This window comes from Manis javanica, chromosome 5, assembly GCF_040802235.1.
Source record: "Manis javanica isolate MJ-LG chromosome 5, MJ_LKY, whole genome shotgun sequence".
Lineage (NCBI taxonomy): Eukaryota > Metazoa > Chordata > Mammalia > Pholidota > Manidae > Manis > Manis javanica.
This window is the reverse complement of record NC_133160.1, coordinates 114998407-115017734: the sequence shown is the minus strand read 5'-3', so window position 1 is coordinate 115017734 and position 19328 is coordinate 114998407. Positions and strand designations below refer to the sequence as shown.

At 37.2% G+C, this 19328-nt stretch overlaps 1 protein-coding gene across 4 annotated transcripts in view; it reads right to left on the bottom strand.

Moving 5' to 3' along the window:
- RASSF6 (Ras association domain family member 6) overlaps window positions 1–19328 on the bottom strand; it is a 49734-nt gene that overhangs the window by 10986 nt on the left and 19420 nt on the right. For 3 of the 4 annotated variants that reach the window (XM_017675141.3, XM_017675140.3, XM_073237476.1), the window contains 5 exons: window positions 14916–15000; window positions 12800–12878; window positions 8749–8888; window positions 3603–3700; window positions 2171–2355 (listed from right to left, as the gene is read on the bottom strand). In XM_017675141.3, coding sequence (XP_017530630.3) covers window positions 2171–2355; window positions 3603–3700; window positions 8749–8888; window positions 12800–12878; window positions 14916–15000 — 587 coding nt within the window. The remainder of the gene's footprint in view (window positions 1–2170; window positions 2356–3602; window positions 3701–8748; window positions 8889–12799; window positions 12879–14915; window positions 15001–19328) is intronic. The other variant, XM_017675143.3, reaches the window with a different exon arrangement.

The window sequence follows — 19328 nt, the reverse complement described above, 5'->3', positions numbered from 1 at the left end:
TCCCCATGCTCGTCCTGCACCAAGGTGAGGGTATGTCAGGTATGTGGTTTGATACCATTTATATGAAGAATCCTCATGGAGTTTGGCAACAGCACTAGATTAGGATTCAGGAGATCTAGTGTCTACTAGCTCCAACATTGCCAACTCACTCAACACTGAGGCCGTTTAAGGCCTCACGATTTCATTTAAAAATAAGAAATTTGAATGGGATGATCTCCAAGAGCCCTTCTGAGTGCCAAAATGCAATGAATGTGGAATCCTGTTTTTTAGAGTTTCATTTTGAAACCACATTCTTTATACCAGTTTTATTGGCCAAAATACATAATGGAACCCTGTTATAAATTCATTTATTATATCATGGGTAGAAATATGCCACAAGTCAAGTCATAGTCATAGCTTACCTACAAGTATTACAATCTAAGTAATGACAATCTCTGGTACAGGTGTCAGCCATGACCTAACAATACTGATGCTTGGAAACAAGGTTTCATTATATTAAAATACATTTTACAGCTGTATCAAGTTAAACTCTTAGATGCTCATCTTTGCATACCCACTGGTAGAGTGCTTTCAGTTTGGGGATTTTGCTTTGTTTCATGCTAGTTATTAAATTGCAGTGAATATTATATTATTTGTATGAAATATCCATAGTTCCAGTTTGATCTCTTTCAGTCAACAATTAAGCTAATATAAATTGAGTCCTTCCTCTGTGCCAGACACTGTGCTAAATGTTTAACTAACCTCATTCCCTTTAATCCCATCAACAACCTCCTAAACTAGGAAGGATGAAGGAACTAAGGCTAGGAGGCTAACTTTTTATCTGCTCAGCAAGAGTTTGAAATCATGTTGTCAAGCTGCAGCACCTGTGCATTTAACCCCCAGGCTGTGCTGCCAACCTGATGCCAGTCACTCTCCGCAGAGGGCATCCCATCGGGGAACAGCTCATTTGGAACAATGTGACTTTCACAACCTTCCTTAGCACAAATCACCCCACAAGATGACATACAGCATAATTCTGGGGAGAAGAAGAAACCAGGACAATTACTAGTTGCACGTCTGTAGGGCCTGTCAATGTTACTTTATGGCCAGAAGGAAATTCTTGAGCCAGAAAATGTCTAATTTGAGCAAAGAATTCACCAGGGAGGTTTCTCTCCACTAGCCTCCAAAGACATTACTCCTGCAAGGATAGAAGAAGAAGGAATAAGGTAGCAAGCCCTACAGAAAAAAGACTTAAGATGAATGAGTTAATATTTTGTATTAAAGGGCCTGGAATGGAGACTGGCACAGAGGGCTTTTTTAGTATTTATTAACTGAATGGATGAATAATTGCTAGAGTACGTGATATAACAATTTTGAGTTCTAAAAGAAAATTATATGTTTCCTACCGTCAACAAAATGAAATGTCTTAAAAATATTATGAAAAGGTGCATGTAAATTTAACATATTAAGTGAAAAATCAGAATATATATTGTATCTAAATTACAACTATGCTTATACAAAAAAAAAAGGTATGTGAAAAAAATGATATGTGTATATGCACAAGACCTGGAAGGGGAAATGGCAAAATAAGAAGTTTGATTTAGGAATAAATAGTCCTGTGGCTGATTTTTCCTTTTAATTAAATGTTAACATTCAAATGTACTTTGAACCAATCTCTACTGTAGCATTTTCATTAATGCCATTTATTGACGTACTAGTTTCTTTGCCCAAGCCCTGAGCTCCATGCTGGCAGAGGCACCAACTAAGTCATCTTTACATTTCCAGTGTTTGGCACAGGGCCTTCCGCTTAGATAGGGGTCATCCATCACACTGGTTGAGAACTTGGGTTCTGGAGTGAGACAAAGCTGAGTTCAGATTCAGAGTTGTTACTTAAAAGCAGTGTGATCTAAGAGAAATTGCGTAAGCTCCGTGAGCCTCAATTCACTCATGTGAAAAGTGGGGAAAACAATGGTACCTACTTCATAGGGTTGTTTTAGTGATTAATTATGTAATTCACCAAAATCAATTTAAAAGAGTCAAATACCTAACATAAAGAGTTCTCAATAAATATTACATTTACTACTATTTACTGTTGTTATTATTACTATTTTTATTGTAAAATGAATTGTGTGGTATTGTTATCACAAAAGACAACATTATTTTAAATGATAGTAACAGAATTATAACTCACTTCATGGTTATAAAAGTGTCCGTTTATAGAGACCCTATGGTTCTGTCTGTCTCTTCTGTCCATCATTGGAGGCTTCATCCTTTTTCTCACCAGGGTTGCTTCACTCATGGTTCTATAGAGCAACGGAGATTCTGGGTCTTCATCTGCATGGGGCTCCAGCGTGCTACCGTGGTAAGATAAGTAACCTGGGAAGAATAAAGATGATGAACCCATATAATGTAGCTGCCCACCTCTGAATCCTGGGTGATTTGTAGATGTATGTCATAAGTGAATATGTAGAAAAGCAATAGACTATAATTCTCCTAAACAGTGAGGAAATAGCAATGTTCTTGTGTAAGAATGAGATTATCTTGCAGCATTTGTGTTCCATTTTACCTTGGGATTTTAAATACTTTTCTTTTATAATTAACGTATCATCAAGTGAGATAGTTCATCTTTTTCTAGCACTGGTGCTTAAATGCAAATAGATTTTTATGGTATCTTTGGTTCCAAATATTTGAAATTTCTGGGTTTAGATGAGTGTTTCCAAAGGGCTAATTGGAAGGACCCTTATATAAAAGATGCCAAGAGGCCATAAGACTAAGATAAGGGGATCCTGGAGGGAGCGTGATATTTCTTACAGAATCTGGGTTATAGAGACAGTGGAGGAGGCTGAATTGAAAATGGTTTGGAAAAAAATAACACCGAAGTTGTTGGTAGATTCAGGAAGATAATACCAGCAGGATACCCTTGTTCAGTCTGACATCAGCTTGGCAATATCAACACCCAGGAACAGGAATCCTGCTCCCAGCCTCAGTCATCAACTCTATAGATAATAGGAAAACCCAAATCCATGTAGAATACAAGATATCACAGCCGACACTTAGCAGAGTCTCAGTAAATGACAGCTACTAATATCATTATTACTATCACATCATCAGTATTATTATGACTACTGATGCCACATGCCATCGGACCTGGCATTCTCCCATTTATATGTCAAGCTTATTATAAACTCATTTGACATACAAGCAGATTTCTCTCTTTTTAAAATAAATGCTTGAAACAACTCTATCAGATATAAATAGTAACTCCAGGATATTTCTGAGAAGCAACATCAGAAAGATATAACTAAATAACTAAAATGTTCAACTTCTAAAGAGATGTAGAATTCTGAGGGTTGTGATGTAATTTGAAAAGTTACTGAGCATAATAAATGACCCTAACCCTTGGGGAAAATATTGAACAACTTTGTGTATAAAAACTTTATTCAAACCATTAGCTCTCTTTAATAAATCTAAATGACTTGATGTAATTTTTAAAAATCATCCTATTTTTATATAGTAAAGAAAGTTTATTAAATATCATATGAGTGCTGTAGTGACTTAAGTTAGTATGCTTCTAAGAGATTTTAAAAAAAAAGTTTCCCCATTAAAAAGAGTTTGATACTGACCTTCTTTGGAATCTATTGCATTAGACACTGGAATCTGGGTCCTGTCCAGGTCACTAATATTATAAAGATCATCAAATTCCCCCCAGCGTGTCATTCCCCTGAAAAGTAATAAATCTTGTAAGTGACATCAATTCCATTCATAATGAGGCCTATGCTGCTTTTCAGATTTACAGAATTAACAGTACTGTGGGCCTACATAAGTAGACATATCATCCTAAATTATAATAATTTTATATTATTAAGATTATATTTATACTAGAATGGCCAGCATGTGTTTTAAATACTTGTGCTGAGCATATCTTGACACAATAACTTATTTGCACACTGAAATACAATGTCATATAGATTTTATAACAAGTATGTTCAGATGGAATCAGTAGAACCAACATAACCCATGTTGTACAGATAGTTCAGGATGCTCTTAGGACAGTTTAGATACAAAGTGTTTATTCTGCCAACATGTATTGAATTCTAATTGTATTCAAAGCCTTTTTAGGTAGACTGGCCCTAAAATAACAAGACCTGGTGCCTGTCTTTAAGGCCCTAGACTCCCATGAGGAATGCAGTTTACAAAGAAGGAAAGTGTATGAGAAACTTCTTTTATAGAGAATTATCATTTGTATAGGACACCAATAATTTTCAATGAATTCTAATGCCTGGAGTAAAAACAAACAAACACTGGCAACTGCTTGTTTTTACCACCTGGACCAAAACTCATCTTTATTTATCTAGCCGTAGACAAGGTACTTATCTTCTCTGTGCCTTAGTGTCTTTATCTCTAAAATGGGGATGATAATAGTGTAAGGTAGGATAGGGTTGTTGACAAGATTAAATGAGTTTATATGTATATAATTCTTGAAATAATGCCCTATAGAGTAAATGGTGTGTGTTAAGAATTATGACCATCCTCATCTTCATAATTGCCACCATCTCTGTTATTGCTTGGATCAGTCTTAGTCCTACTAAAAGCCCCTTCCATAATGTCTGATTTCCTTAGGACCAAGAAATATTCACCCACAGGGAATTTGTGCAGTATCTCTACCCAAATGTCACTGGTTGCAAGAAAACAATGTTTATTCATAGTAGTAGTAATGAATATGAACAAACATGATCCTTTCTTCCTTGATTTTTGAGTTCTTTTGAAGTCTTTTTACAATTTTTATATCATTTGAGCTTTATGAATAGCCTTATGAAATAGTTAAGAGAATCCTAATATGTTTGTTAATTTTCCAGTAAGCTCTACTATCCAGCATTTAGCCAGTCAAAGCAAACATCATATAGCTATTACCTATAGTTTTTGGACTTTTAACTCAAAACAAAATTTTTTAGATCCTAATTCAGAATCTAGTTATTCTTATGGTAGATAAAAGTATCCATATTTTCCCACTCTATAGATTAATAAATAAAAAGAGGCAGATGTAATTATCATGGGAAGAGTGTTAGAAATGGAAAAGACAAAGTACAGAAACTAAAAAGGCAAAACAACCTGTTACTATTTCATATGGGGGAAGATAGAATGCTCAAGATTGCCAGGCCCATGATAACTATAAGTTCTTGGTTATCCTGGCATGCTTGACACCTGTTCTCACTTTCTTACAGCTTAATGTTGTCACACAATTACCAGGGGACAAATGTGGCTCAATATATGCAGTGTTTAGGACCTCTTATCGTTCCCTACCATCTTAGTGGAAAACACCAGTTTTCAGCTCAAGACTGTGCAATTTGAAGTATCACTACATACAAATGTGCATATGTCTAAACTTGAGGGCTGTTACTCAGAGTTTTCCAAAGAAAATGGGTCAGAACTTTACATAATATGAAATAGTTTAACTTGCCCAAGCACAGAACTGTTTGCATTGCTCTGACCAAGGTTCAAAACGTTTACTATTAGCAAATAAACTGTGGGAGGTTTCTCTAATGAGTTGTAAAATGAAAAGGAAGTAGAAATTTGATAGACAAATACAATGCAGTCACTTCTCTACCTTCATTGTAAGAAAGAAAGAGTACTATTGATGTTATTCAAATGCACACCTGTCCAGTTTCTGCTCTTTATGTCATTCTGCCACGACTTGTCCAAACTGTGCCAAAGCTAACTTGAAAGAAAAAAGCAGAAATGAACACTGGCACAAGTAAACATAACCTTAATAAGGCTGGTTTTTATTAGTGAAAAATTTCCAAAACAAAATAGTTGGGCCAGGTATGAGAGATAAAAATACTGCCCATGGAATTATTTCTATGAAGGATCACAAGTGGTGGATAAAGGAGCACAAAAATTCTCGATCATAATGGGCATGGGAATAATGGTACAGACTGGAGAATATAGCCAATGATTCTGTCACATCTTTCTGTGTTGGCAGATAGTAGCTGTATTAGTTGAGGGGAGGATTTAATAATATGGGTAATTGTTGAACCACTGTGTTGTATATTTGAAGGAACCAATATAAGATTGTATATCAACAACAGTTCAATAAAAAACAAATGAACAGACAAAAACATTGTATGGTAACAGATGGTAAAAAAAGAAACTGATTTTATTTTTAAGCTCTTACTACTCCCATTAAGCTGACTCAGCATGACTCATTTCAAAGATAATGAATACCAACTAGCAGGACACTCTAGTGATTCTCTTTCAGGGTAAACTGACAGTCTGCAGCCCTTGCTGTGCTGAGCATACACCTTCCACCTCTGTGATTCCACATCTATACCCTGTAGACCTCCCGCCTGTCACCTGTGAGAGCAGGACGCTATGTCCTGCCACAGGAGCCCATAATGGGATGGGAGCATGAGGGGTGTCCCAGGGTGAGATACCTGTCCATTTCTTCACACAATTCCATTCGAGGCTCAGGATTTAAACAGATGCCACCATAAGGGTGGCAACCAGAGTGAGGGGCTCCAGGATTGGACTGAAACCAGCACTAGGACCTTAAGTGGCTCTGCACCCCACTAAGAAGCCAGGGGCCAAGGAACAGCCATTCCTAAATTATGTTACACCCTCCTGCTAAGCATTCAACTGGTTTCCACAAAGGGTCCATGGCCAATTAATCACAACTGAATGTTATCTTGTTCTCATGTGTGAGAGGAGTAGGATCTTTTTCCAATACTTCTTACCCACCAGAAAGATCTGATACACTTTAAGTGTGCCCTTCACTTCAAATGTTCTCCCAGTAAGTCTCATTACTATGGCAAAAGGCAAGCAAAGTTTTCTAGGAAACTCTTTTTCAACTCTAAGGGAGATCTTTCTGTTTGATTCACAGCAATGTTCAGATAAGCAATGAAAAATGCAAATGGTTCTGTGGATGGCCCACTATGAGAATATTAATTTATAATCTGCCACAGTATATGGAGGGGCATCAATATTACCTTGTCCACCTGGCTCTTGAAGGTCATCCTAAGATTCAGGATTTCTAGGAACAAATGCTCTGAATTTTATTTTGAAAAATTAAAAAATACTTGGATAGCTATTCAAAATTATGATGACTTAATGTGATAATACAAGTACCTTACTGCACCTCCTTGACATCTTCTCTTCATGTTACATACTTACCAAGTTTTCATTATTCAAAGAATTAAAATGCATTGAAAGTAGATGGCTGCTCAGAGAACTTTGCAGTGAGTTCTTAGATAATGTGAAGAATGATACTAATTTTGCCAAGTTCATATCTCATACAGTTTTCTGAAAGCAGAGCCCAGGGGTAATTTCTCCTTTTAAATGATGTGCATAGTCATTCTGAATCATTGGCCCCATTCAGTGTTCTTGTACCTGAAGGTGAGGGATCAGGGTTTCATCAGTCTGCGTATGTCTGAGGCCTCCCTGCTGCGTGGTCAGTGGAGAGACAGTTCTCACACAGAGCAGAGGTACTTTACCCACCAGGCTTCTGGGGCCTTCTTTCAGTATTTTTTGAATCCCCTCTTTGTGGCGCTGCTGAGCATTGGGATAATAAAGAGGAACAAGGCTCCCTACCCTCATGGAGCTCTTAGGCATAAAAGTGCAATTAATGGTATGCTCTGTAAGTGATATGCAAAAGTTGTCAGTGCATCTAGTACAAACTGACGCGTCAGAAAAGGCTTTCTGTTTCCTGCCTGGAATCTTAGCGAATTGGTAGAAGAGAGGTAGGCAAAGGAGTGTTGAGAAGCAGGTGGTCTTCCAGGTTGAGTCAGGAAAGTAAGATACCACACAGTATGTGTAGGGTATTAAAAAATGTTCAGAATTGCTGGAGCATCAGGTTTAAGAAAGACTGGCATGGTGCACATCCTGGTGGGGCTCTAGTTTTTGCCACAGGAAAAGTGGTGCTCCCCTCAAGATGATACCAGTTTCCTTTGGTTATGGCCAGAGATGAGGCTGAGGAAAAATCCTGGCAGCTCCCTTTCTATCCTCTCTTCTGCCAGAATTCCAGCTCTAGTTAGGTATGGGAGCATGGGTGAGGAGAAGCTTGGTGCCCCATGTATAAGGAGATCTTGTAAAGCAAGAGGAAAATCAAGTTGGAAAGTCAACAACTAAAAATTAGGGGAAGAAGGGATTGAGGAAGAAGACAGAAAAGATGTATGTGCATGATTCCTTCTGGGAATATTTATTAATTTTTCTAAAACTTGTAAAGAATAATGAAAGAATAATCAATTAGCCCATCTAATTGATTTAAGGTATGGTTGCATAAACGCAGAGAGAGAACTGTTCTGTGCATTTATTGAGCTCCAAATGCAGTTTGCTGTGCACACAGCATCAGGACAGTCAGGTAGAGCACAATTACGTCTCCTTTCCAGAAAGCAGGAAGAGCCCTTTGTTTCAAGAAGAGGAAAGATATAAACTTTATTCCCAGGACCAGTGATATCTTGCCTTTATTTTATCTTTTCTAATGAAGGAATAGTGGGGGCTTCCAGGAGAAATGCCATACAGCACAGACATCAAGAGCACAAGCTCTGGAGCCCATAGACCTGAGATCCAGTCCAGTTCTGCTACATGGTAATTGGGGATTTTCTATGAATTATCTAATCTCTCAAACCCTGTTTTCCAAACACCTGCTTCTCAGAGTTGCTGGGGAGATTAGAGACTGTATAAGCATTAGCATTCCCATCTTTCAGAGCACATATGCAGTAAAGGTAAATTTAAGCATTATCTTCTAAGGAATCAAAAATATGAAAGCTAGCTTACCTTTTGGAAAAGACATCTGGTGACTTCAACACAGTAAAAGAAGGGATTTGCTTTTCATCTTGTATTTTCAGCTGTATTGGCCGTTTTACTCCCCAGAAAATGTCCAACATTCCTTCAACAATTAGTTTACCATCTCCAGTCTAGGGAAGAAACAGTCATCTCAAACATTGTTTTTTATTATTTAGAAAAGGTAAATATTGTAATGTAAGGTATAGAAATTAAGTCTGTAAGATGTCTTAATAGATAAAAAAATAAATTGCTAGGTAGGATTTGTTTGACTTTTTAAGTTATCTACAAAATAATTCTACTTTTGAAACTTATTTTTGAGAATAACCATAACCAGCAAATTCATAATGGTAAAAACATGCCCACCAGAGGGCATAGTATGTTAAAATGCTTTCTGAACTCTGATTTTTAAATTAAGTGGAATTTTGTTCTCTAATTCCGTTTTAATTCAAAGCAGAACTAAACACTATACTAAACTAGAAATCAGAAGAGCAGCTATTGAGATATTTAATGGCTGTTTCCTCATTTCTTAACAGGAAACATTTAACTCACAAAGTTATTATGCAGAACAATTAAAATAATGTAGGTAAAAGCACAAGGTAAAATGTATAACTGAAATGATATTTTTGAACCAATTAGTAACATTTGAGTTATTTCTGTAAGTTGGAAATATTAAGAAGAAGGAAAGTCCAGGCAAACAAAGAAAAATTAGCAAGCATGGATTGAACACTTATTCTGTGAATGTAAATATTACAGTCCTGTAGAATTTTTTTCTAATCTATTTTTCTCTTGTATATGTAAACCTTTCTGTTATTAAGGTAATAATATAATTAAGGTGATTATAGAAAATATGGAAAATATAGAAATTAAAAAATTTCTTATAGAAATTAAGAAAATATAGAAATTTAAAAATTCTAAAATTAAGTTTTTAGAAAACATCAGTGACCCAATTGTTATTTGAGAGTGTAATGAAAACTCCAGATTCTGGAATCAGACAGACCTGTATTTCAACTCTGGCTGTGCCACTTCCTAGCTGCCAAACACCTTTAAACCTGAGCTGCCTCTCCTGAGGAATGGTAATGGTTATTTTATAGGACCAGGGGTTTAATATGTATTCAGTAAACCTTATTGTTTATTATTTCTTTAGCTGTTAAACCTACTTTGGAATCACTTCTAAAACAAAGTTTTGTGCTTTTTTCCCACTCTTGAGTTCACATTTCAGATTATTGAGAGATCAGGTTACCAATCAGGTTTAACAACAAAACATAATTTGTTCCTTGAAATGGCAGTATGAGATGCAGAGTCTACATTTTAGTTGTCAGTGTGTAGTTATCTTTTTTTTTTTTTTTTACCTAATTATACTTCAGTTAATTCCTAACATCAAAAACTCAGAATAACTGCTATTCTGAGGTTATCTAATTCTTGCTTTCAAGAAGAAATACTCCAACTCTTACCAGACAATGCTGTATTTTCTCCTGTAAGGAGTATCAGAATATTGTCTTATTTCAAAAGTTATCTCCTTAGAGATTAACTAAATAAGTTATCCTGAAGGCTTGTTTACATTTATCTAATCTCACTGTCTCAGTCCTTAGGCCTCTTCTCTTCTAGATCTCCACCAACATCCCTGAAGATCTTAAAGATCCTATATGCCACCCACGGACTAACAGCTCCTGACTTTATATCTCCATTCCAAAGCTTCCCCCTGAATCTAGATGTCAAGCTGCCAACTTGGCATCAAACAATATGTTCCTAATTAACTCTTGATCATTCTCCCGTAAGTATTTTCCTCTCTAAGTGTTCCCCACCTGGGTAAACAGCACCTTCATGCTTCTAGTTGCTTAGGCCAGGAATTTTAAAGTCACCTTTAATCTTTCTTTAGTACTCAACACCAGTGCATCAGTGAATCCTATTAGCTTTACCTTAAAAATATATCCCTAAAATGGCCACACTCGTCACATCCAGTACCACGACTCCGGCCTACACTACTGCCATTGTCATTGTTTGCCCAGATGATCACAGTAGTCTTCTTTCTGGTCTATCTCATTCTTCTCTCGCCCCTCCATATATTCTCAGTAGTAAGAGATCCTTTTAAAATAAATCCTTTGAGATAATGTCACTGTTCTACTTAAAACTCCCCAGTGGCTTCCCATCGCATTCCAAGCACAAGCTAAAGTCTTCACAATGATCTTCGGGACCTTTCATACCCTGGCGCCTCACCTGTCAGTCATGTCTCCAGCTTCATGGTCCGCTGATTCCCATCCCCCCAAGGGTCCTGCTACACTCACCTCCCATACCGTCCCTCGGTTACACCAGCTGGGCTCTGGGCTTACATTCAGGCTTCCCTCTCTGCCTGAAATGCGTGTCCCACAGTCTTCTGCAGGGTGTGCTCCCTCACATCGTTGGGTCCTCCATCAAGAGCTCCTCTCCCTAAACTTCACTTAGATTCCTGAGCCTTGTTCCCTACTTTGCTATACTCCACAGCCCGTGTCACCAAATGCCTTACCACACGTTTTACTTTCTTGTTTCCAGTGTGTCTACTAGAATGTAAGCCTCGTAAATACACAACATTCTGTCTAGTTTCTTCATTGCATTATTTCGAGCGTTTAGAAGAGTGTCTGGCACATGGTAGACAATAACTATTTGTTTAGTTAATTAATCAGAGATTAAGAAAGTACTCTATCCTCCATGGACTGCCAGATCTGGATCCAAGTCAGAAGATCTGGAAAATTCTGGATCTAAGTCTATTGACCAGTGAGTGAAGATGGAAAGACTTAGCAATATGAGAGCCTTATTGGGTAATTAACATAATTTAAAAAAATTAATGACTTTTGTATTGTCACTTGAGCCCTGATTCACAGAATTGGAAATGACATCTCAACCTAACTATTCATAACATTAAAATTCAAACATTTTTCTAAGGAAACAAATTTCTTAATTTCATGAGTTTCGTGGAATCTATTGAATTAGAATCATTTTCTTAAAGTTTTGAACTTTTCCTAAATTATATATTTTTATGGTTATTTTAGAAATCTAAAATCATATATAACATAATAATAACATACTTTAGAGATCTAAGATATAGGGCAATATGGAAATAATTTTAAATTAGGTCCAATTATTTATAAAGGGATTAGGTCCTTCCTTCTTCTGTATATTATTACATTTGGGAGGGTAATTAAAATATCCATTCAAACTAAATCATTGAAGCTCACTAGTAAAATTCTGAGTAGTTTATAAATTTCCTTCTGTCTCAACTGCAGATTTAAGCCAAATCACAGTGGCTTAAGATCATTCCTGTTCCCTCTAATTTAAAAAAATTTAAGTCAGAGGTAGAAAATTCTAATGATCCCTGTGATCAGGGAGATATTGTAAAGATGTGGAGTGAGCCTGTTAGAATACAAGACTGAATGGAGAGATGGGGCATTCAAATTAAAAAAAAAAAGAAAGAAAGAAAAAAGAAAAATCTAAGGCCAGTTTGTATGCCTCCCAATTAGAACTCTTTTGAACTGTTTCTTTAGCATTTTCAGATTTGTTATTATAACATACCACACACTCACTGAAATCTGATTCATTTTAGCAACGAAGTCAAAGTCTTACAGATACAAGTCATGATTTATTTGGACAACACCCCAGTGGTAGAGACATAAGGTATCTTCACATTTTCTCCATTACAAACAATGTCATCATGAACACCCTTCTCCCTGCACCCTGGTGCACCTGTGAGAAAGCATTATGATGTATTTCTAGTGGAATTGCTGTTTAAAACATATTTATATGCTGTTTGTAAAATACAAAACAAAAATGTCATTTAAAGTATTTTTAAATGTTTTCCTATCCCAAAACCTGCTTGGAAAGTCAGAAGTTCCAGGATTGGGCTTTCATGATAGTCTAAAAATAAAATCACAATCAAGTTAAAGATTTACCTGTTTCTCCAGACCTCTTGTGCTGACAGATTATAGATTCTAACTCACCCTGACTTTTCTATACCTTTATGGAATTTTTTTTCTATGAATCAAACTGTATTGCATTTCTTTGATGGGCTTACCTGTCCATATGAAATGTGCAGATTTTTCTGGTCTCCATAAAAAATGTTATAGGTCTTCAATAATGAATTAAGTTGTTCCCTTAAAAAAATGTTACATTCAGTTATAATCAGTTTTAGGCTCTTTACCAGTGAAAGGCAATGGTAGTGCTTTCAGTTATAAAGGTATGAAATAGAAAGAAATGGTTCAATGGAATTTTTATGCTGTCATTTTAACATAGATCATTGAAAACTGAAGCCACCTTAAGACACCAATAAATGCTGAAAGGGCTAATTCATACAGAAAGTACCAGAGAAGGGAAAATGACTGAGGGCAGAAGTGGTGAGGAGAGTGTCTCTAACAGGAGACAGCCATGAAAGAAAAATTTTTAGTTTGCAACATTTAACCCACCTAAGCTAAGCACCTAATGTGTGTCTGTGCTTCCAGTGGGAATTTGGCAATAGTCAAGAGTCAAGGAATGGTCACTTCTCCTGAGTTTCTTTTCCTTCATGGTAGGTGGGCTCTGCCACACCTCTATTCTCTCTGTGCCACCAGAGCTCAAGATGCTTATCTTACCTAACCTGCTGGTCCAAGCCATTGTCCTCACCAGGATTTTTACAATAGTCTCCTAATATCTCCTGGTATCTCTAGTCTGTTATAACAGCAGGAATTATTTTGGCACAAACCTGATCATCTCTATCCTTGCTTCACAAACTTTCTGATGTCTTCCCATTATTTGGAATAAAAGCCAACAAACCATCCAATGACTTAAAAGGCCACATGTGATCTGATCTGCTGTTCCTCTTTGATCTCACTTCCTATTGCTCTTCTTCACTCACCACGCTTTAGCCACTGGCCTCCTTGATGTTCCTGGAACACTCCAGGCACATTCTTACCTCAGGGCCTTTGCACTTGCTGATCCCCCTGCCCAGAATAATTTCGGCTCCCTCTCCCAACACTCTAACACTGTTGGTAGACTCATCTTTTTTAACCATTTACTAAAAGTCACCTTCTGAAAGAGTCCTTCTTGACCACCCAATCTAAATGTTTGCCTTCTCCCAACATTCGAGTCCTGCTCTGCTACTTATTTCTGCCCCTTAGTTACCATCTAACCTTGTATATGTTTTACTTATGTGTCTTACATTCTGTCCCCCTCACTAGACTACAGATCCATGAGAATAGATTTATATGTTTTGTTCATACCATATCCCATGTGCCTGCAGGAGGGCTTGGCACAGAGTAAGATCCCAACAAATGCTGGCTGAATGAAATGATCAGAGAAATTCTTATTCCTAAAGAATAAAATCTATCAAACAAAGGTAGAAAACTTTTTTATATAAGCAATTTTATGGAGGAGAATCTTATGATATTAAATTTCCAAATATATCAATTGCTAAAATCTCTTTGATCCTCAATATCTGTCTCCCTCCCATGAGAGGGAATAATTTGGCTCCACATGGACATAAATTTGAGTCTAGTTTATTCATTTCTGTACTCTTAATGCTTAAAGCAGAGACTTGCTCATAATAGGCTCTTATTAATAAATATTTACTGAATACCAAATGACAGAATTCATGTATATTGATTCTTATGTTTGAGATCATGTAAACATACCCTTCCACTTGACTTTTCACACTTGTAATTTTTGATGTGCACATTTCCAAGGGGCAATACATTTCACACAATCACCACATAAAAAAGTTCTACGGAATTCTCCCATGCTATAATTCCATTTCCCAACTGGGTTATTTTAGAATTTTAGTGTTAATGAACATTTTTTTTTCTAAATATCATTAAGCACACAAGGGATTTTGTTCCTTGGAATCATTGCTATAGATATTTGCTAAAAATTGTACTACTGGTAAGGAGCATGAACACATTTCTAGCTCTCATTACTGGCTGCCAGGGCAGATACAGAAATTTATGGTTCACTTAGGATATAACTCCTGATATGCTGAGCTGTGAAAGCTGTTATTAAAGCAAATAAATTTTTATATAATCTTATTCCCAGCTTCTGTTTCTGATAAAAGTGCACAATAAAGTATGGTACAAATATCCTCCAAAGTACTTACCTCAGGGCCATGTATAATTAGAAGAATTATTCTCTGAGAACAAATTACTTAGAAAATGTTTCTGTACCTGAACTGAACCTCACTAAATCTTCCTCCACAGAACTCAGTCTCCAAATGATCCAGGGAGTCAGCAAACAGTGGTCCAGGGCTACCTGTTTTTGTAAATAAAGTTTTGTTGTAATACAGCCACAATGTGTTGCTTAATGTCTATGGCTGTTTTCCTGCTATAACTGCAGAGTTAAGTAGTTGTGACAGAAACTATATGGCCCTCAAAGTCAAAAATATTTATTATCTAGCACTTTACAGAGACAGGTGGCCAACTCATCAAACAAGTGTAATACAGGGTAACCAAATATCACAGCAGTCTTCCATGTTTTATTCACCACAGGTAGGATCTTTCTGAGTATGAATGTCACTTTCAAGTATTTTGGAGTGTGGAAGAAGAATCGAGTTCAGAAAAGGTTTGGGGACAAAACGAGGTAAATTAATGGTGAAATAAAGTGAAGAATGAGAAGAATAATCACATAGTGGACAACTATAGCAATGGTGAATGCACTATCTTAAAACATCACATTTTAGTAGTATGTACTTTATTGGAGGAACTGTTGAAGATGATTACTTTACATCTCTGATGAAACAATGAAAAATCTAATACAACAGTGGGAATAAAATGTAGCCTGCAAGATTCAAATTTGACCTGCATAGGAGCTCTGGAGTTATGGTCAAAAAGATCATCTCTATTTGCTGCCTGATTTGAGTATGTCCTCTAACAGAAGGCCTGTACTAAGAGTCATTCCTTCATGCAGTCAGTACTTGAGCACAATCGAGAGGCTTCAGTCACACTCTTAGAGTAGATGAGAGCTTCAAGGAATAGTGAACACGGGAGGGTAAGATCCAAACAAGAGTGTGAGGAGTCACAGAAAACATTAAGAAGGACATACAGCTATTTTTACAGCCCTTGTGGAGAAAGCTCAAAGAGTTGGGATTCTAACAGTATACATGCAGAACAGAGGGTGTGAGCAATGAGCTGAAGAAGCAGGCAGGAACATCAGGAACATTTAAGAAACTGAGAATTCAGGCTGCAGGCAATGGGCAGCTACTGAAGGTTCTAGGCAAGAGGAAGACATCATGATGCTAAGGGTCACTAGGGAGCTTATGAAAGACATTTTGGGATAAGACAAGGTGGAGGCAGCAAGATGAGTGCGGCCACTGCACAACTATTGGAGCAGAGGGGCAGGAGTGGGGCTACGTTCCATGGACAAACACCCCACATATGTAGAAGGCTCTAAAGGCTAGAAAGGACCTAAAATAAGGATAGAGATTATATGGTTTAGGAAATCAAAGGAAATCACTAGGGTGTTATCTAGGCAGTCCTTAGTCAGGAGAGGGGTCACTGATTTAATAGATACGGACTTGTCAGTGGTAATTGTAACAAATTTTTTTAGGGTCCATTTAAATGTTATATGTAGACCTATCTCCCTGACAAAAAAGGAAAAAAAATAGTGCATCTGTGCATCTTTTCGTCTCAGCACCAAAGAATGCCCCACCCAGACTAAACCAGACTTGTTTAGCAACTATTCAATTGCCCTAACAAAATGATAGAATGGGTGATGAAAAATGGATTCCATATTCAGCCTTCTCAGTTTACAAATCTGTGGTGTCTAGAAGCCACAGGGATTCCCAAGATGTAGACACAAGTTTCAAACAGCCTGTATACCTTATGTATGATATATGACATTGATTTTCTAAGAAGATGGCTTTTTGGAACATGAAATACTGCATTGTAATACATAATGAACTTTAAAAAAAAAATCACACAGTGTAGGATATGGATAGTGTTTTTACAAACTAAGGAATGACAAACTTCCAATAAACTGGACTTCCAGGTAAATGGACACATAGAATTATAAGTTTCCCCAGGATGGCAGCTGGCACTATGCATTGGCAGAGCAGAGAGCGGATCTGATAGATGCTGATGGACACCCAGAATTATTCATTACAGCTCCTGGAAGAGAGCTAGCCATGGAGAAACTTAACATGGGGGGTCACAAGTATCAGGGAAGGAAGCAGAGGATGACCCAGGGCTCCTGTTCCTTTAAGGCTCCCGGCTCGGTTTTCATGAGTAATAATGAATCAGAGTTAACTGTAAAATGCTTAGGTGTACTTTGCACTTTCTGGCCTGAATTGCAGCTGCTCAGCAGATTGGAATTACCCACATTCTGATGTTTGTCATGAATAAGGGGCTTAGAAATGCCTTCCTCAATCTTATCACACTATTTGGCTGGCCAGAAGCAGCAATTTTTAAATAATTTCATTGAATCATAATATGCATGCACAGTGGACCACATGATCAGTGGTAGTGAGTTATTTCCTGTATCCAAAGATGGAATGGATGTCAAATATTTGTAATAAGAGTTCTCTCTCTTTTTTTGGTAGTGATTTACAGCATAATTAAGTGTATATCTGATCACTTTCTTGGAAACCAAAACACTCCGTCCCATTCTTTACTAAATGGTTCTTAAAATGTGGATCCACTAAAGGAATACTGTTATATGCTGTAACCCAACACGAATGTCAGAGACTGACACATGATGCAAGTAAGCGTCAGAGGAAAATACAGCCCAGTAGCCACCAAAATACTATTTGACTACGACTGCACTTCCTGAGTTTCTGTTACTCTTGTCTCTTAGACACTTGAAAACTACTCAGGCTCCAGACCAGGCAACCACTGAACTACACCATGGTGGCCGCAAGAGAAACAGCATTCTGATATGTGAGTCGCCATGTTTATATGCAGGAAGGGATTTTAAATTTTGATTCTCTTCAAAGAGATGAAAAATGGAGGCAGAATAAAAATGCTAACTTGCTCTTACACATTTTTAGTTCTCTCCCTCCCACTGATTTTGTTCATAATGGTACATTTTAGCAATGAGATTAACAATTTCATGGTAGGCAAAAAAAGCTGAGTTTAAAACTTAATGTATGTTTAAAAGATAACTATGAATTAAACATGTAAAGGTAATAAATTGATCATCTGCTGGGAATTAAGACTGGTTTACTTTATGTGTTGTAGTTCTACATACTTTCCAAACTCTCTATAAGTACATAATTCATTTATAATATTTTCATAATTTTACTTCCATAAAAACATAATATAAACTCCTATATGTTTTTGGAAAGGTGGAACCACAAAATATGAGAGCAAGAGAAAAGAATAAGTAGGGTGTTATTATTGAGTCATTTGCCAAGGCACACCATCATTCCACATTACTGATTCCTGCAAGCAGCAGAATTCTCTTAACCCACATTAACCATCATTACTGTCAACTTGAATCCTGAAATTAAAATTGCAAACTTCTGTAGCCTCTCTTTCATCAGCAGCCCTGAAGCTCCAGATCTTTTTGCCTTTGGCCTCATCTGGCTCAAATGATGAGGAAAGAAGACTGCCTTTTAAGCTTTGCATAGAGAGCTCGCGCAGCTTGCAAAGCAGGCTATTCACATTTCCATTGCAAATGAGGGGACTGGGTTCTACCTTTGAAGCTGAGAAGTTGGGATGGACCAGGAGAGGCAGGCTATCCTGATTGCACTGAAAATGCAAACCCTGAATTATCAGGGAATCTGAATTTGTCTGACTCTCCTGACTTCCTTGGAAGGGGCTGCCCTTTTTGACAAGGAAGGGTTTCTAGCACTGTGAGCAACTCTGCCACAGTATCATGAATCATTGCTGGTGGCTGCAATGATGGGGCCTGTGATTTGCTTGCTTTGTTCTTCCAACAGCTCTAGACAAGACCCTAACTCCCTCTTCAGTGCGGACAACCACTAGTAAGAGGACTCTGGGGACATTCATGAAACCAATTAGTGATCTGACCACTAAGGTAATATAACCAGAATCATCTCACCTCCACCACATGACCACCCTCTGGCTGCTTTTGGCCATCTTGTAGTTTTCATATTTTCTGGAGCATTCATTTTTTTTCAAGATTACCCCTGTGGAAAATGGCCCTGGAGAGCTGTTAATGGATAGAAGTGTCAGCATCTCTCAGGTCCCCAACTCCCTGAACTCAGATAAGAACAAAATGATTAAAATTTAAGGCATAATTTCACAATATTAAAAAGAAACTTGAAATGAGGGGCTAGTTGGTAGATGCAAAACAAAGAAAATCCCCCAAAGCATTTTTTGATTTTAAAAACTCCACTGTTTAAGAGAGGGGCTTTAGCTACTCAGAACAATGTTACTAGATGTTGATAAGACATAGTAGAGGGTATAAAAGGGGAGAAGGAAAGAAGGATTGTATCATTTACTAAAATGTTAGTACTTTCTAAGAAAACAGGAGTGTGCCCCAGATACAATATCTGACTTTTTAAGAGAAGCCCTTTATTAAGGTAAATGTCAGCATGTGATATTTTAATACATTAGCACGCTCTCCAGCAACTTCAAAGGAGGAGAGACTCATATTTATTGCCTTTCCCTCTATGGTGT